General features: G+C 50.0%; 1 protein-coding gene across 1 annotated transcript in view; it reads right to left on the reverse strand.

Annotated features, from left to right (window-relative positions):
• Window positions 1-737: 737 nt before the first annotated feature.
• The window catches only part of MOV10L1 (Mov10 like RISC complex RNA helicase 1), a 59,713-nt gene continuing 44,948 nt past the window's right edge, over window positions 738-15,502 (reverse strand). Inside the window, exons 21-27 of the mRNA XM_038756090.1 lie at window positions 15,004-15,168; window positions 7,868-8,041; window positions 5,481-5,630; window positions 4,503-4,610; window positions 3,482-3,619; window positions 2,274-2,365; window positions 738-977 (exon numbers count right to left, since the gene is read on the reverse strand). Coding sequence (XP_038612018.1) covers window positions 971-977; window positions 2,274-2,365; window positions 3,482-3,619; window positions 4,503-4,610; window positions 5,481-5,630; window positions 7,868-8,041; window positions 15,004-15,168 — 834 coding nt within the window. The 3' untranslated portion in view covers window positions 738-970. The remainder of the gene's footprint in view (window positions 978-2,273; window positions 2,366-3,481; window positions 3,620-4,502; window positions 4,611-5,480; window positions 5,631-7,867; window positions 8,042-15,003; window positions 15,169-15,502) is intronic.

Genomic DNA, 15,502 nt, shown 5'->3' on the forward strand with positions numbered 1-15,502 from the left:
TTGGTAGCCACTGGAGAGTTTTGAGGAGGGGAGTAACATGCCCAGAGCATTTCTGGACAAAGACAATCCGGGCAGATTGCAGAGAAGAGAAGGCAGAGAAGGCAGAGAAGGCAGAGAAGCCCATGGAACCCTAAACCCCAGAGATATCTTGTCCTCGGACCGGGCAGCGAAGAATCCGGTCAGTTCTTTTCCCCCAAGCCCCTCATCTCTCGCTGAGCGCTCGGGCTGATTTCTGACCACCGACCCTTATGCTTAGTGACTTGCTCCTCTTATTCTCTGGCGGCTCCCCGGCTCCCCAGGCTTGGTAGCCTTTCCTCAGTACAAGAGACCCCCCCAAACTCAGCAGGACCCGGGAGCCATCCCTGCTCTAGTCTAGCCGTGGGCATGGGCAGCTGCTGCTGGTTCATTCATTCATTCAATCGTATTTATTGAGCGCTTACTGTGTGCAGAGCACTGGACTAAGCGCTTGGGAAGCCCAAGTTGGCAACATAGAGAGACGGTCCCTACCCAAGAACCAGGTGCAGCTGGTTCTTGCCCGGGGGCCAGGACCCCAGTGTCTTCTCCGATCCTGAGGGTGGCAGAGGCGCGGGACGGGACGGCGAGGGGTTCTTGCTCCCAGGGGGGCAAGACGTCAAGTTCCTGGGACGTCAGGTCAGGGAGACGGACGATGCGTTTGTAAAAGGCCTGGCAAGACTGGGTGGGAAAAGATTTATTTTATCATCACAATGGAAGTTCCAACCAAGAACATTATGATAAAGACTTCGAAATTGGGGTGAGGCCCTTGATGGCCAAGCACGGCCTTGGGGTCACGGCAGCGGGGGCTGATGGTCCGGTGGGCAGCACCGGGTCGGAATCAAGGCTGCCGGTGCCGGTACCGGGCAAGACGGGTGCTCCGCCACCTTCCCGCCGAGGCCGGATCCGGGTCGGGCCGAGGGGCGGGCCGCCCTCATCGAAGACCCCCGCCATCCACTTAAGAGCTGCGGGGGAAGATGACAGAGCCGGGTCAGTGAGTGGTTGCCGGTTTTGGGGTTCTGTGGTTGGGCTTCGAGGGAGACCAGGTGCATTTCGGGCTGGAAAATCTAAGCTACAAGGTGGGATCAAGCCCAGGCCGTGAAGCTTTCAGGACACTTTCCTGCTCCCCCATTCCCCCCCTTCACTGTGGGGCAGGGAGAGGAGAGGCCACGGGACTCTATTTATTACTCTATTTATTTATTATTACTCTATTTATTTATTATTACTCTATTTTTATTTATTTATTTTACTTGTACATATCTATCCTATTTATTTTATTTTGTTGGTATGTTTGGTTTTGTTCTCTGTCTCCCCCTTTTAGACTGTGAGCCCACTGTTGGGTAGGGACTGTCTCTATGTGTTGCCAATTTGTACTTCCCAAGCGCTTAGTACAGTGCTCTGCACATAGTAAGCGCTCAATAAATACGATTGATGATGATGATGATGACCCCAACATTCGCCTCCAGGGTTCTTTTTTTATGGTATTTAAGCACTTACTATGGGCCAGGTACTAAGTGCCGGGGTGCACAGATAAAGCTTATTGGGTTGGACACAGTCCCTTGTCCCACGTGGGGCTCACAGTCTTAGCCCTCAATTTACAGATGAGGGAACTGAGGCACAGAGAAGTAAAACGGCTTGCCCTAGGTCACACAGTGGACGAATGGCGGGGCTAGGATTAGAACGCAGGTCCTTCCGCTCCCAGGCCTGTGGTCTAACCACTGGGCCATGCTGTTATTGTGGTTTTTGGAGCATGCTTGAAAGTCACCCTTTCCGGGCCCACCCTAGAGCTTCGAAACGGAAATTTCACTGCAAACCTCTGGAGGTTTGGTTACTACTTTCTCCCTAAACGCATACTCCGGTCCACCTCTTTGAAGAAGGCAGAGAGACACATACTGGGGAGCTCACAGCGGACGTTGTGGAAATAGGATTGTCTGGATTTGCAGTCTTTGCACAGTGGCTCTGGTGGCGTTAACCATTTCCCCCAGGGGAAAGGAGGAGGAAGCCACGCTTCTGACCTCTGACCAGTTTAGGGATTAGTAAGCGAGGGTGCTAGCCGTTTGAGATGCAGACCCTTTGAACCCGGGCTCGAGACCCTCTCAGCTCCAGTGGACGTCTGCTGCAGCTGGACGGTCAGGAGCGGGCCGTCTGAGAAGTAATCTTCTAGACTTGGGGTCCTGACTGGCAGACCGTCGTCCATCCGCCACCCCCCAGCTCCCCAAACCACCGGGCGCCGGACTCTCTGCGGAAGGAGAAACACTCACCCACACAGCGTCTGCAGCTCGGAAGGCAGATCGCAGCCCGTGTACACGCTGTGGGCCAGGCTGTACTCCAGCAGGGCACTGAAACAAGGGTCCTAGTTGGAAAAAACAGATTTATCCGTCATCCGAGCCCAGGCGTTTCGCAAGGGCGTTTGGAGAAGCGACTGTCCCCAGAAAGCTCAACTCGGGTGTGGGTGAGAGGGGCCGGCTGGTTTGCAGGTGTGCAGGTCAGTCAGGGCTGGGTACAGAGGGTGGACGGTTTCCTGATAAGCTGCCGTTTAATCAATCAACGTCTGATGTGACGACCTTGTATCTACCCCAGCACTTAATACACTGCCCGGCACATAGTAAGCGCTTAACAAACACTATAAAAAGAAACATACCACAGCCCTTGTGCGCTGATTCATTCATTCATTCATATTTATTGAGCGCTTACCGTGTGCAGAGCACTGGACTAAGCGCTTGGAAGATACAATTCAGCAATAAAGAGAGATGATCCCTGCCCACACCGGCCAACCGACGTGACGACCTTGTATCAATCAGTCAATCAATCAATCGTATTTATTGAGCGCTTACTGTGTGCAGAGCACTGGACTAAGTGCTTGGGAAGTACAAGTTCGCAACATATAGAGACAGTCCCTACCCAACAGTGGGCTCACAGTCTAGAAGGGGGAGACAGAGAACAAAACCAAACATACTAACAAAATAAAATAAATAGAATAGATAGGTACAAGCAAAATAAATAAATAGAGTAATAAATCTGTACAAACATATATACATATATACAGGTGCTATGGGGAAGGGAAGGAGGTAAGATGCGGGGGATGGAGAGGGGGACGAAGGGAAGAGGAAGGAAGGGGCTCCTTCTCCTGAAGTTTAACTTTGGGGGCTGACAGCGGTCAACTTCCCCCTCGCCCGTCCCGGAGCAGGTCAGGGCTACCTCAGCGGGGCCCGAGGTGTCCACCCCTGGCTTTTGGGGGGCCTTCCACTGGGCTGGGCTTTGAAGGACGTCCCCCACTGCTCCAGCTGCTCTGGGGGAAGGGTCTCTTAAATCGAAGGCCATAAGCAGCAGCAGCTGATCCCTGAACCCTAGGGCTATTTAGAAAATGCCAACTGTGTCCCTCACCGCGGACCAAAAAGCCACACAAGTGAATTGGGGGAGCCGGGACTCAATGAAAAGGACGCTCTGCTTGGGGAGGGGGGGAACTTACTTTGACGAGCACGTGAGGATTTCCCACCACAATCAGCAAGGCTTTGGAGCGGGTGAGCGCTACGTTAAATCGTTTGGAGTTGGACAAGAAACCCAAAAAGTACTTCTCGTCTTCAAATCTTTCTTCATTTGACCGAACCTGAAAGTACAGGCCCAAGTTCAACGGCGGCAACGAGAAACTGAGGGAGGGAGGGGTCGAGCCTAGAGCTCGGCTTTGGAAGGGTCTCTTTCTTGCAAATATTAATTGTAGTGTTCGCTGAGCACTTTCTACGTGAAGGGCACTTTATGAGGTGCCGGATTATGTAGAGTGTATGCAGATCGGACCCAGGCCCTGACAATAATAATAATAATAATGATGGCATTTATTAAGCGCTTACTATGTGCAAAGCACTGTTCTAAGTGCATAATAATAATAATAATGATGGCATTTATTAAGCACTTACTATGTGCAAAGCACTGTTCTAAGCACTGGGAAGGTTACAAGGTGATCAGGTTGTCCCACGGGGGGCTCACAGTCTTTATCCCCGTTTTACAGATGATATAATTGAGGCCCAGAGAAGTGAAGTGACTTGCCCAAAGTCACACAGCTGACAAGTGGCGGAGCCGTGATTTGAACCCATGACCTCTGACTCCAAAGCCCGGGCTCTTTCCATTGAGGCACGCTGCTTCTTGATGATGATGATGACCCGCTGCCAACTTGTACTTCCCAAGCGCTTAGTACAGTACTCGGCACACAGTAAGCGCTCAATAAATACGATTGAATGAATGAATGATGATGACGATTATGGTATTAAGTGCTTATTCTGTGTCAAGCACTCTTCTAGACTGTGAGCCCACTGTTGGGTAGGGACCGTCTCTATATGTTGCCAACTTGTACTTCCCAAGCGCTTAGTACAGTGCTCTGCACACAGTAAGCGCTCAATAAATACGATTGATTGATTGATTGATTGAACAGAGGGCCTGAAAGGTCTCGCTCTTTTCCAGGACGGCTGAGGCTCTCCCCGCTGAACGCAGGCACGTACCGTGGAGATGATGATCACCAAATACTCCTGCCCTTGAAACTCTTCCACTGACCCAACTTTTATATCCATCAGATCGACATTTCGTAGGAGGATTCTGATTTTCTCCACCTTAAAGCCAGGGAAGACAGGGAGACACAGAGAAAGGCTGAACCACGGTTAGAAGACGGAGAGGGAGCTGTGGACCTGGTGCGGTCCCTGAAATCAGAGGCTGGGCCACGGTCGACGCTGGCCAGGCCACCGGGGCTGTGTGGAAAGGGGAGGCCCGGCCTCCCTACGGACTAGACTGTAAGCTTTTAGTGGGCAGGGTACGTGTTTATTGTTATATCGTACTCTTCCAAGTGCTTAGTACAGTGCTGGGCACAGAGTAAGTCCTCAATAAATATGACTGGCAAGCCCTGCTCTCTTGCAGACCGGACCTGGAGCTGTGGCGGTCCCGAGGGCCCCGGCACCATCCCGCGGAAGGGACGCCCACCTCCCGAAAACAAGGGTTGAGGCCGGCTTGTTATTCGTGACTGGTCTACGTCAGAAGCGCTAGCAATCTCCTCCCGAGACACCTCTCTGGACACCCCCTCCCTGAAGAGTGGGTTTTGAGCCCAGCCTGGATGCCTTTCCGAGATGGTTTTCAGGAAGACGGGGAATTGGTGTCGGCTGGCACCTGCCCATAACTCTTACATCCAAAATCCCGGTTCTGAATTGCCCCCACCCACGAGAGCTTGCCCCCACCAAGCCCGGGTTAGTACTTCGCATGACGGGGCGGCGGTCTACTTCGCTCTCCGCCGGGTTGTCCCCACCGTTCCCCTCTGGCTCGAGAGGAGGAGAGCCAGGCTGCCGGGTAGGGAGGCCGGGAAGAGGAGTGGGTCAGGGGTAATTGTGTGGCCGTCCGGCCCGCGAGCGAGGCCTCCGATCCCCTGCCGGCCCCCAAGGCCGGGCCGGGTTTGGGGCCGCCTCGCACGGCCCCCGGCCACGCTTCCACCTTACCTGCTTCCGGTAGGGCGTGATTATGCCGATGTCGGTCATGGACACCGCGCTGGAGGCGTGCTTGGCGAGGAGGCAGCAGTAGCGCATGACTTGGACGGCTTCGGCCGGGTTGAACCAGGAGGGGCTGTTTCCTTCCCGGGCTTCGTTACCCTGTGTGGGAGGGGATGATCCAGAACGACTTCAAGGGCTTCTCCTCAGCCGGGCACGGGAGGGACAGGCACCGTTAGCTTCATGGGGTGGGGGAGTAGCGGTAATAGTGATAGTATTTACTGAGCGTTTACTGTGTGCAGAGTACACTGTACTAAGTGTTGGAAGAGATTACGCAGGTGGGAACTAGACATGGCCCCTGTCCCTCGGGGGGGCTCACGATCTAGGAGTAGAAGTTGGGGGGACTGGAGACAGACACGTCAGCAATGATGAGACATTAAAATAGGACACAGACAGATATATAAAATAAAAAGAAAATCGGTAGGGAGCTGTGGCTACAGGAGCAGTTTTGGGCTCCTGAGGGCTCAGAGTTCAGGGATCCCTGCAGCCTTCAGTCTTCCTGGGGTTTAGTGGACACCTGCTGCTGTAGACACACACCAAGGAGCCGTTTGTAGCCCCGGCCTGGCAGACCCAGGGACCTTCGGTGGGGTAGGGGAGGCGGCAGTTACCAGGGATGCTTTTCTCGGGGGCGACGGACGGGTCTGATGATGCCCGATGCAATGATGCCCAGCCTGGTGGAGCCTTGAGTCCACCCTGCCAGACTAAGCCAAAGAAAGCTGGTGGATTACCTTCCGGGTGGGGGGCCTTGAGGCTCTCTACTTCACCCATGTGAGAAAAGGGAGCTGCCTCCGTTTTTCGTTTTTTATGGTGCTTGATAAGCCTCCAATGTTTGCCCATTTCTCTCTGCCTGATGCAGAGAATCCCCTAATCAATGGCTTTAGTACATTTATTCTGCTCTCTCCCCTAATTACCCCCATTCCTCTCCCACTTCACCCCAGTTGGCACTCTTCATTCCTCTCAAGACAACCTACTCGGAGGGCCTCGTTCCCATCTCTCTTGCGGCTGCGCCTCTCCCCCGCGTGGATTCCTTCCCCTTATGAATCCACCCAAATGAATAACTCTTCTTCAAAACCCTTCTGAAGTCACATCGTCTCAAAAATGCCTTCCCCCATTAATTTCTGTTCTCTCAAGGCTATATTTCCCTCAACTAACTGCCACTCCTGGGCCAAGTACAAATAGCCCATAGCAGTTCTGCACCTATCTCTAGACTAAGCTCATGGTGGGAACGCACATGTCCACCAACTCTGCTATACCGTACTCTCCCAAGGGCTTAATATAATAATAATAATAATAATAATAATGATGATGGTATTTGTTAAGCGCTTACTATGTGCCAAGCACTGTTCTAATACTACTAATAATAATGACGGCATTTGTTAAGTGCCTACTATGTGCAAAGCACTGTTCTAAGCGCTGGGGAGGATGCAAGGTGATCAGGTTGTCCCACGGGGGGCTCACCGTCTTCATCCTCTTTTTACAGATGAGGGAACTGAGGCCCAGAGAAGTGAACTGACTTGCCCGAAGTCGCACAGCTGACAACTGGCGGAGCTGGGATTTGAACAAGCACTGGGGTAGATACAAGGTACGCAGGCTGTCCCACGTGGGGCTCACAGCTGTAGTCCCCGCTTGACAGAAGAGGTAACTGAGGCACAGAGAAGTTAAGTGGCTTGCCCAAGGTCACACAGCAGATAAGTGGTGGAGGCGGGATTAGAACCCACGTCCTCTGACTCCCAAGCCCGGGCTCTTTCCACTATGCCACGCTGCTTCTCATATAATAATAATAATTATGGTATTTATTAAGCACTTACTATAGTCCAGGCACATAGTGCACTGCACACAGCAAGTGCTCAGTAAATACAACTGACTCAACCACCTTATTTTAGTACGAACGCACAAACTCACCTACGGCTCCCCTTTCCCTCCTTCGTCTTATCTGTTATTTATTTTAATGTCTGCCTCTCCCGGCAATATGGTCAGCTCTCTGAAGGCAGAGATGGTGTGTACTCAAGTCTACTCTCCCAAGGGCCTAGTACAGGGCTCAGTAAAGTGTTCTGCACACAGGAGATGTTTGATAAAATTACCAGCTGATTGGCGTCAGGAGGAACTCTGTACCGGTTGGCCTCCAGGACCAAACATCCCTAAATTGTCCCTCTTTACTCCCCGCGCTTGTCCGTGATTCTCTCCCAACCCGTCTTGAACCGGGGGACGTTTTCGGTCGGCATAAGCGCCCGTGGGGACGGGTTCTGCCCGCTTTCCTCCCACACTGGGCCAAGAAGTGTTTCCGCAGGAGAAGTCTCCCTCCGGAGACCCCTAAGATCCGAATCCTTTCGGCCACGTACCCTCATTCCGTGGAAAATGAGAGGGAATCTCTTGTTGGGGAGTTTCTCCCAGCCCAACAGCGAGGACACCACCTTCGCGTCTGCGCAGACTTCGAGTTCGTTGTGGTAGAAGAGCTTGGACGGCAAGGTGAGCAGAGCGGAGTGTGACCGGTAATTCTTCATCAGCTTCGTCACCTGTGGGGCAACAATGGGGATGTGTCCCACAAAATGCATGGAGGAAACGGCGTCTGGAAAGGGAGTAGCTGGATGTCCCAACATCCTACTGCTAAAGATCTTCTGGAAAATATCCCTCTCTCTCCTCTCCTTCCCTCCCTTCCCTTTTTTTCCTTCCTTCCTTTCCTCCCTTTTCTCTTTCTCCCTCCCTCCCTCTTCCAGGGTGGAATATGGACAAAGCTACAATGTATTAGAAATTCCATATGCGCAAGCACACGCTATTTTAGAAAGGATACGCCTCATTTAATGAGGAATGGTGCATGGAGAAAAGGAGTTGGAAATGAGGGATCCTTTTAAATGGGAGTGAGGAGCCTTGTGCTCAGGAGGAAGGGGGAAGGGAAGGGTAAAGGAGAGGTGCTGGCTCACTGAAGAGGAACAACATAAATTTGGATCTACAGGTAGAAAGGAGAGGGGAAGAGGAGTTAAAGATTCCACCCCCGCAACGAAACAAATGAAATTATGGGGGAAACTTGGCTTCAAGTGAAGGGGAAGACAAGGAGTTCAGTCTTGGGCATGCTGAGTTTTAGATGGTGGGCAGACATCCAGATGGAGATGTCCTGAAGGCAGGAGGAGATGCGAGCCTGGACGGAGGGAGAGAGAGCAGGGGCAGAGATGGAGATTTGGGGGTCATCAGCGTAGAGATGATAGTGCAGCGTGGCTCAGTGGGAAGAGCCCGGGCTTTGGAGTCAGAGGCCATGGGTTCAAATCCCGGCTCCGCCAATTGTCAGCTGTGTGACTTTGGGCAAGTCACTTAACTTCTCTGGGCCTCAGTTACCTCATCTGTAAAATGGGAATTAAGACTGTGAGCCCCCTGTGGGACAACCTGATCACCTTATCTCCCCAGCGCTTAGAACAGTGCTTTGCACATAATAAGCGCTTAACAAATGTCATTATTATTATTATTATTATTAAAATCTTGCTTCTCTCTCCTCTCCCCCGTCAGCTGACACTCTTCTCTGTATCCCCCTGGTGTTTCTCTGCTCATATTTATTTATTTATTTTACTTGTACATATTTATTCTATTAATTTTATTCTGTTAATATGTTTTGTTCTCTGTCTCCCCCTTCTAGACTGTGAACCCGCTGCTGGGTAGGGATCGTCTCTATATGTTGCCAACTTGTACTTCCCAAGCGCTCAGTCCAGTGCTCTGCACACAGTAAGCGCTCAATAAATACGATTGAATGAATGAATGAATACCCAACATCCCACTTTCTCACTCCCTTAGCTATTCTGGGCCTCCCCTGCCTGACGGCCACCAGCCAGGACAATTCCAGGTCAAATGGAGGAAACCCCATCCAGTTCAATCAATCAATCAATCGTATTTATTGAGCACTTACTGTGTGCAGAGCACTGTACTAAGCGTTTGGGAAGTACAAGTTGGCAACATATAGAGACGGTCCCTACCCAACAACAGGCTCCCAGTCTAGAAGGGGGAGACCGACAACAAAACAAAACATGTGAACAGGAGTCAAGTCATCAGAATAGCCTGGGAGGGTTTGTGTGGGTGAAAAGTTGGGGGAGAATGGGGGCCTTGTTCATTCATTCAATCGTATTTATTGGGCGCTTACTGTGTGCAGAGCACTGGACTAAGCGCTTGGGAAGTCCAAGTTGGCAACATATAGAGACAGTCCCTACCCAACAACGGGCTCACAATCAGGTTCCACAGCCCATGTGGAACAGGGACTCTGTCACTCACTCAATTGTATTTATTGAGCTCTTACTGTGTGCAAAGCACCGGACTAAGCGCTTGGGGAGTCCAAGTTGGCAACATATAGAGACGGTCCCTACCCAACAACGGGCTCACAGTCTAGTTCCACAGTCCATGTGGAACAGGGACTCTGTCACTCACTCAATCGTATTTATTGAGCGCTTACTGTGTGCAGAGCACTGGACTAAGCGCTTGGAAGATACAATTCAGCAATAAAGAGAGCTGATCCCTGCCCACACCGGCCATCCGATGTGACGATCTTGTATCTAGCCCAGCACTTAATACACTGCCCGGCACACAGTAAGTGCTTAACAATTACTATAAAAAAAATACATACTGCAGCCTCCGTGCGCTGATTCATTCATTCATTCAATTGTATTTATTGAGCGCTTACTATGTGCCGGGCAGTGTACTAAGCGCTTGGGAGATACAATTCAGCAATAAAGAGAGATGATCCCTGCCCACACCGGCCGTCCAACGTGATGACCTTGTATCTACCCCAGCACTTAATATGCTGCCTGGCACATAGTAAGCGCTTAACAAATACTATAAAAAAATACATACCACAGCCCTGGTGCGCTGATTCATTCATTCAGTCATTCAATCGTATTTACTGAGTGCTTACTGTGTGCAGAGCACTCGACTAAGCGCTTGGAAGATACAATTCAGCAATAAAGAGAGATGATCCCTGCCTTCACCGGCCGTCCGACGTGACGACCTTGTATCTACCCCAGCACTTAATACACTGCCCGGCACATAGTAAGCGCTTAACAAATACTATAAAAAAAATACATACTGCAGCCCTGGTGCGCCGATTCATTCATTCATTCATTCAATCGTATTTGTTGAGCGCTTACTGTGTGCAGAGCACTGGACTAAGCGCTTGGAAGATACAATTCAGCAATAAAGAGAGATGATCCCTGCCCACACCGGCTGTCCGATGTGACGACCTTGTATCTACCCCAGCACTTGATACACTGCCCGGCACATAGTAAGCGCTTAACAAATACTATAAAAAAAATACATACCGCAGCCCCGGTGCGTTGATTCATTCATTCATTCATTCATTCAATCATATTTATTGAGCGCTTACTGTGTGCAGAGCACTGGACTAAGCACTTGGAAGATACAATTCAGCAATAAAGAGAGATGATCCCTGCCCACACCGGCTGTCCGATGTGACGACCTTGTATCTACCCCAGCACTTAATACACTGCCCGGCACATAGTAAGCGCTTAACAAACACTATAAAAAGAAACATACCACAGCCCTGGTGCGCTGATTCATTCATTCATTCATATTTATTGAGCGCTTACTGTGTGCAGAGCACTGGACTAAGCGCTTGGAAGATACAATTCAGCAATAAAGAGAGATGATCCCTGCCCACACCGGCCGTCCGACATGACGACCTTGTATCTACCCCAGCACTTAATAAACTGCCCGGCACATACTAAGCGCTTAACAAATACTATAAAAAAATACATACCGCAGCCCCGGTGCGCTGATTCATTCGTTCATTCATTCATTCAATCGTATTTATTGAGCGCTTACTGTGTGCAGAGCACTGGACTAAGCACTTGGAAGATACAATTCAGCAATAAAGAGAGATGATCCCTGCCCACACCGGCTGTCCGATGTGACGACCTTGTATCTACCCCAGCACTTAATACACTGCCCGGCACATAGTAAGCGCTTAACAAACACTATAAAAAGATACATACCACAGCCCTGGTGAGCTGATTCATTCATTCATTCATATTTATTGAGCGCTTACTGTGTGCAGAGCACTGGACTAAGCGCTTGGAAGATACAATTCAGCAATAAAGAGAGATGATCCCTGCCCACACCGGCCGTCCGACATGACGACCTTGTATCTACGCCAGCACTTAATAAACTGCCCGGCACATACTAAGCGCTTAACAAATACTATAAAAAAATACATACCGCAGCCCCGGTGCGCTGATTCATTCGTTCATTCATTCATTCAATCGTATTTATTGAGCGCTTACTGTGTGCAGAGGACTGGACTAAGCACTTGGAAGATACAATTCAGCAATAAAGAGAGATGATCCCTGCCCACACCGGCTGTCCGATGTGACGACCTTGTATCTACCCCAGCACTTAATACACTGCCCGGCACATAGTAAGCGCTTAACAAACACTATAAAAAGAAACATACCACAGCCCTGGTGCGCTGATTCATTCATTCATTCATATTTATTGAGCGCTTACTGTGTGCAGAGCACTGGACTAAGCGCTTGGAAGATACAATTCAGCAATAAAGAGAGATGATCCCTGCCCACACCGGCCGTCCGACATGACGACCTTGTATCTACCCCAGCACTTAATAAACTGCCCGGCACATACTAAGCGCTTAACAAATACTATAAAAAAATACATACCGCAGCCCCGGTGCGCTGATTCATTCGTTCATTCATTCATTCAATCGTATTTATTGAGCGCTTACTGTGTGCAGAGGACTGGACTAAGCACTTGGAAGATACAATTCAGCAATAAAGAGAGATGATCCCTGCCCACGCCGGCTGTCCGATGTGACGACCTTGTATCTACCCCAGCACTTAATACACTGCCCGGCACATAGTAAGCGCTTAACAAACACTATAAAAAGAAACATACCACAGCCCTGGTGCGCTGATTCATTCATTCATTCATATTTATTGAGCGCTTACTGTGTGCAGAGCACTGGACTAAGCGCTTGGAAGATACAATTCAGCAATAAAGAGAGATGATCCCTGCCCACACCGGCCGTCCGACATGACAACCTTGTATCTACCCCAGCACTTAATAAACTGCCCGGCACATACTAAGCGCTTAACAAATACTATAAAAAAATACATACCGCAGCCCCGGTGCGCTGATTCATTCATTCATTCATTCATTCAATCGTATTTATTGAGCGCTTACTGTGTGCAGAGCACTGGACTAAGCACTTGGAAGATACAATTCAGCAATAAAGAGAGATGATCCCTGCCCACACCGGCTGTCCGACGTGACGACCTTGTATCTACCCCAGCACTTAATACACTGCCCGGCACATAGTAAGCGCTTAACAAACACTATAAAAAGATACATACCACAGCCCTGGTGCGCTGATTCATTCATTCATTCATATTTATTGAGCGCTTACTGTGTGCAGAGCACTGGACTAAGCGCTTGGAAGATACAATTCAGCAATAAAGAGAGATGATCCCTGCCCACACCGGCCTTCCGACATGACGACCTTGTATCTACCCCAGCACTTAATAAACTGCCTGGCACATACTAAGCGCTTAACAAATACTATAAAAAAATACATACCACAGCCCCGGTGCGCTGATTCATTCATTCATTCATTCATTCAATCGTATTTATTGAGCGCTTACTGTGTGCAGAGGACTGGACTAAGCACTTGGAAGATACAATTCAGCAATAAAGAGAGATGATCCCTGCCCACACCGGCTGTCCGATGTGACGACCTTGTATCTACCCCAGCACTTAATACACTGCCCGGCACATAGTAAGCGCTTAACAAACACTATAAAAAGATACATACCACAGCCCTGGTGCGCTGATTCATTCATTCATTCATATTTATTGAGCGCTTACTGTGTGCAGAGCACTGGACTAAGCACTTGGAAGATACAATTCAGCAATAAGGAGAGATGATCCCTGCCCACACCGGCCGTCCGACATGACGACCTTGTATTTACCCCAGCACTTAATATACTGCCCGGCACATAGTAAGCGCTTACCAAATACTATAAAAAGATACATACCGCAGCCCCAGTGCGCTGATAAAGCCTCCTTAGAGGACATAAAGTGGTATGAGGAGATTTCATCAGCAGAGGTCACTGGCATCATTTCCAGGGTGTGGGAAACCCGTACCTACTCCAGGGCTTAAAACGGTGCCGACTCACAGGAAGCGCTCCGGAGATGCCACAGTAAACATGACCGCATCAGTGCCGAAGCAAACGTCTGAGGCATCACTTGATCGGCATTAATCTTTGAGTGTCTTCATCGGGTCCGATCTGACATTATTCCACAGCCCCGACTCCTTCGAGTGGAAGTTCGGCAGGACTTCCACGCTGTTAACTTGCCCGGCCCATTGGCCGTTTCGGATCCAGCATAAACGGCTCCCGAGCTGAAACGGGGGCACCCTGGTCCTCGTGTGCAATTTGGCGCTGAGGCGAGGGTACAGATTCTTTGCTCGGAAATCCACATTTTTTCAATAAAGATTTGGGCTGCCTAAACCGTTTCTTGAGCCTCATTTGGGCCCTAAAGGATTGGGTCCCAGCTGCCAGGGAAGCAGTGTGGCCTACTGGACAGAGCATGGAGTCGGAGGGACCTGGATTTTAATCCCGGCTCTGCCACTTTCATTCATTCAATTGTATTTATTGAGCGCTTACTGTGCGCAGAGCACTGTACTAAGCGCTTGGAAAGTACAAGCTGGCAACATATAGAGACGGTCCCTACCCAACCGTGGGCTCACAGTCTAGAAGACTTGTCTGCTGGGTGACCCTTGGACAAGTCACTTCACTTCTCTGGGCCTCAGCTGCCTCATCTGTAAAATGGGGATTAAGACTTTGAGCTCTTTGTGGATCAGGGACTGTGTCCAACCTGATTTGCTTGTAATAATAATAATAATAATGATAGCAATAATAATGGCATTTATTAAGTGCTTACTGTCTGCAAAGCACTGTTCTAAGTGCTGGGGAGGTTACAAGGTGATCAGGTTGTCCCACATACGGCTCACAGTCTTAATCCCCATTTTACAGATGAGGTAACTGAGACACAGAAAAGTTAACTGACTTGCCCAAAGTCACAGAGCTGATAAGTGGCGGAGCCAGGATTTGAACCCATGACCTCTGACTCCAAAGCCTGTGCTCTTTCCACTGAGCCACACTGCTTCTCTACCTGTCCACCACAGCACATATTACAGTGCCTGGCACATAGTAAGCACTTAGCAGATACCATTAAAAAAAAAAAGCAATATTCAGTTTCCCAGCAGCTGTAGTTAGTGCCCAGCTTGTGAGTATGACTGTGTAGAATGGAGAATGGGGAGGCGGGGAGGTTTTCTCTTCCAGTGATATCTGTTAATATCCTTGAAATAATGTCTGACCCTTCTGCCGTGACCAAACTCCCACCTGGTTCGAAGAAATCGTTTTCGATTCGAAACGCACGGGTGGGAAAAGGAGGAAGTCTTCATTTCACTTACTAGCAAAGGGTTGTACGATCCGGAGGCGCCGAAGGCGTTCTCGTCTCTCTGATAGGGGGGCCGGGACATCAGTCTCTCCAGCATGGACACGCTCAATCCATAGACTCTCGCAAACTTGGATTTAATGACCGGGCCGAGCTGCATGGGGTCTCCGGCGAGCACTATCTGCGGCACACAAGCACACGAACCCGGGTTCGGCTAACTGTCACCAGGAGAATTATCAGCGCTAAGGTTCGCCACGGAGGGCCAAGTGTCGGCTCCCGGCCACCGGGCTACTCCCGGGGCAGCCTGAGTTAGCTGGAAAAGGTTTCACCTGTCCAACTCAACTGAATAGTAATAATAATAATGATGGCATTTATTAAGCGCTTACTATGTGCAAAACACTGTTCTAAGCACTGGGGAGGTTACACAGTGATCAGGTTGTCCCATGGGGGGCTCACAGTCTTCATCCCCACTTTACAGATGAGGTAGCTGAGGCCCAGAGAAGTGAAGTGACTTG

The sequence above is a fragment of the Tachyglossus aculeatus genome, chromosome 14 (assembly GCF_015852505.1).
Source record: "Tachyglossus aculeatus isolate mTacAcu1 chromosome 14, mTacAcu1.pri, whole genome shotgun sequence".
In the NCBI taxonomy this organism is placed as follows: Eukaryota; Metazoa; Chordata; class Mammalia; order Monotremata; family Tachyglossidae; genus Tachyglossus; species Tachyglossus aculeatus.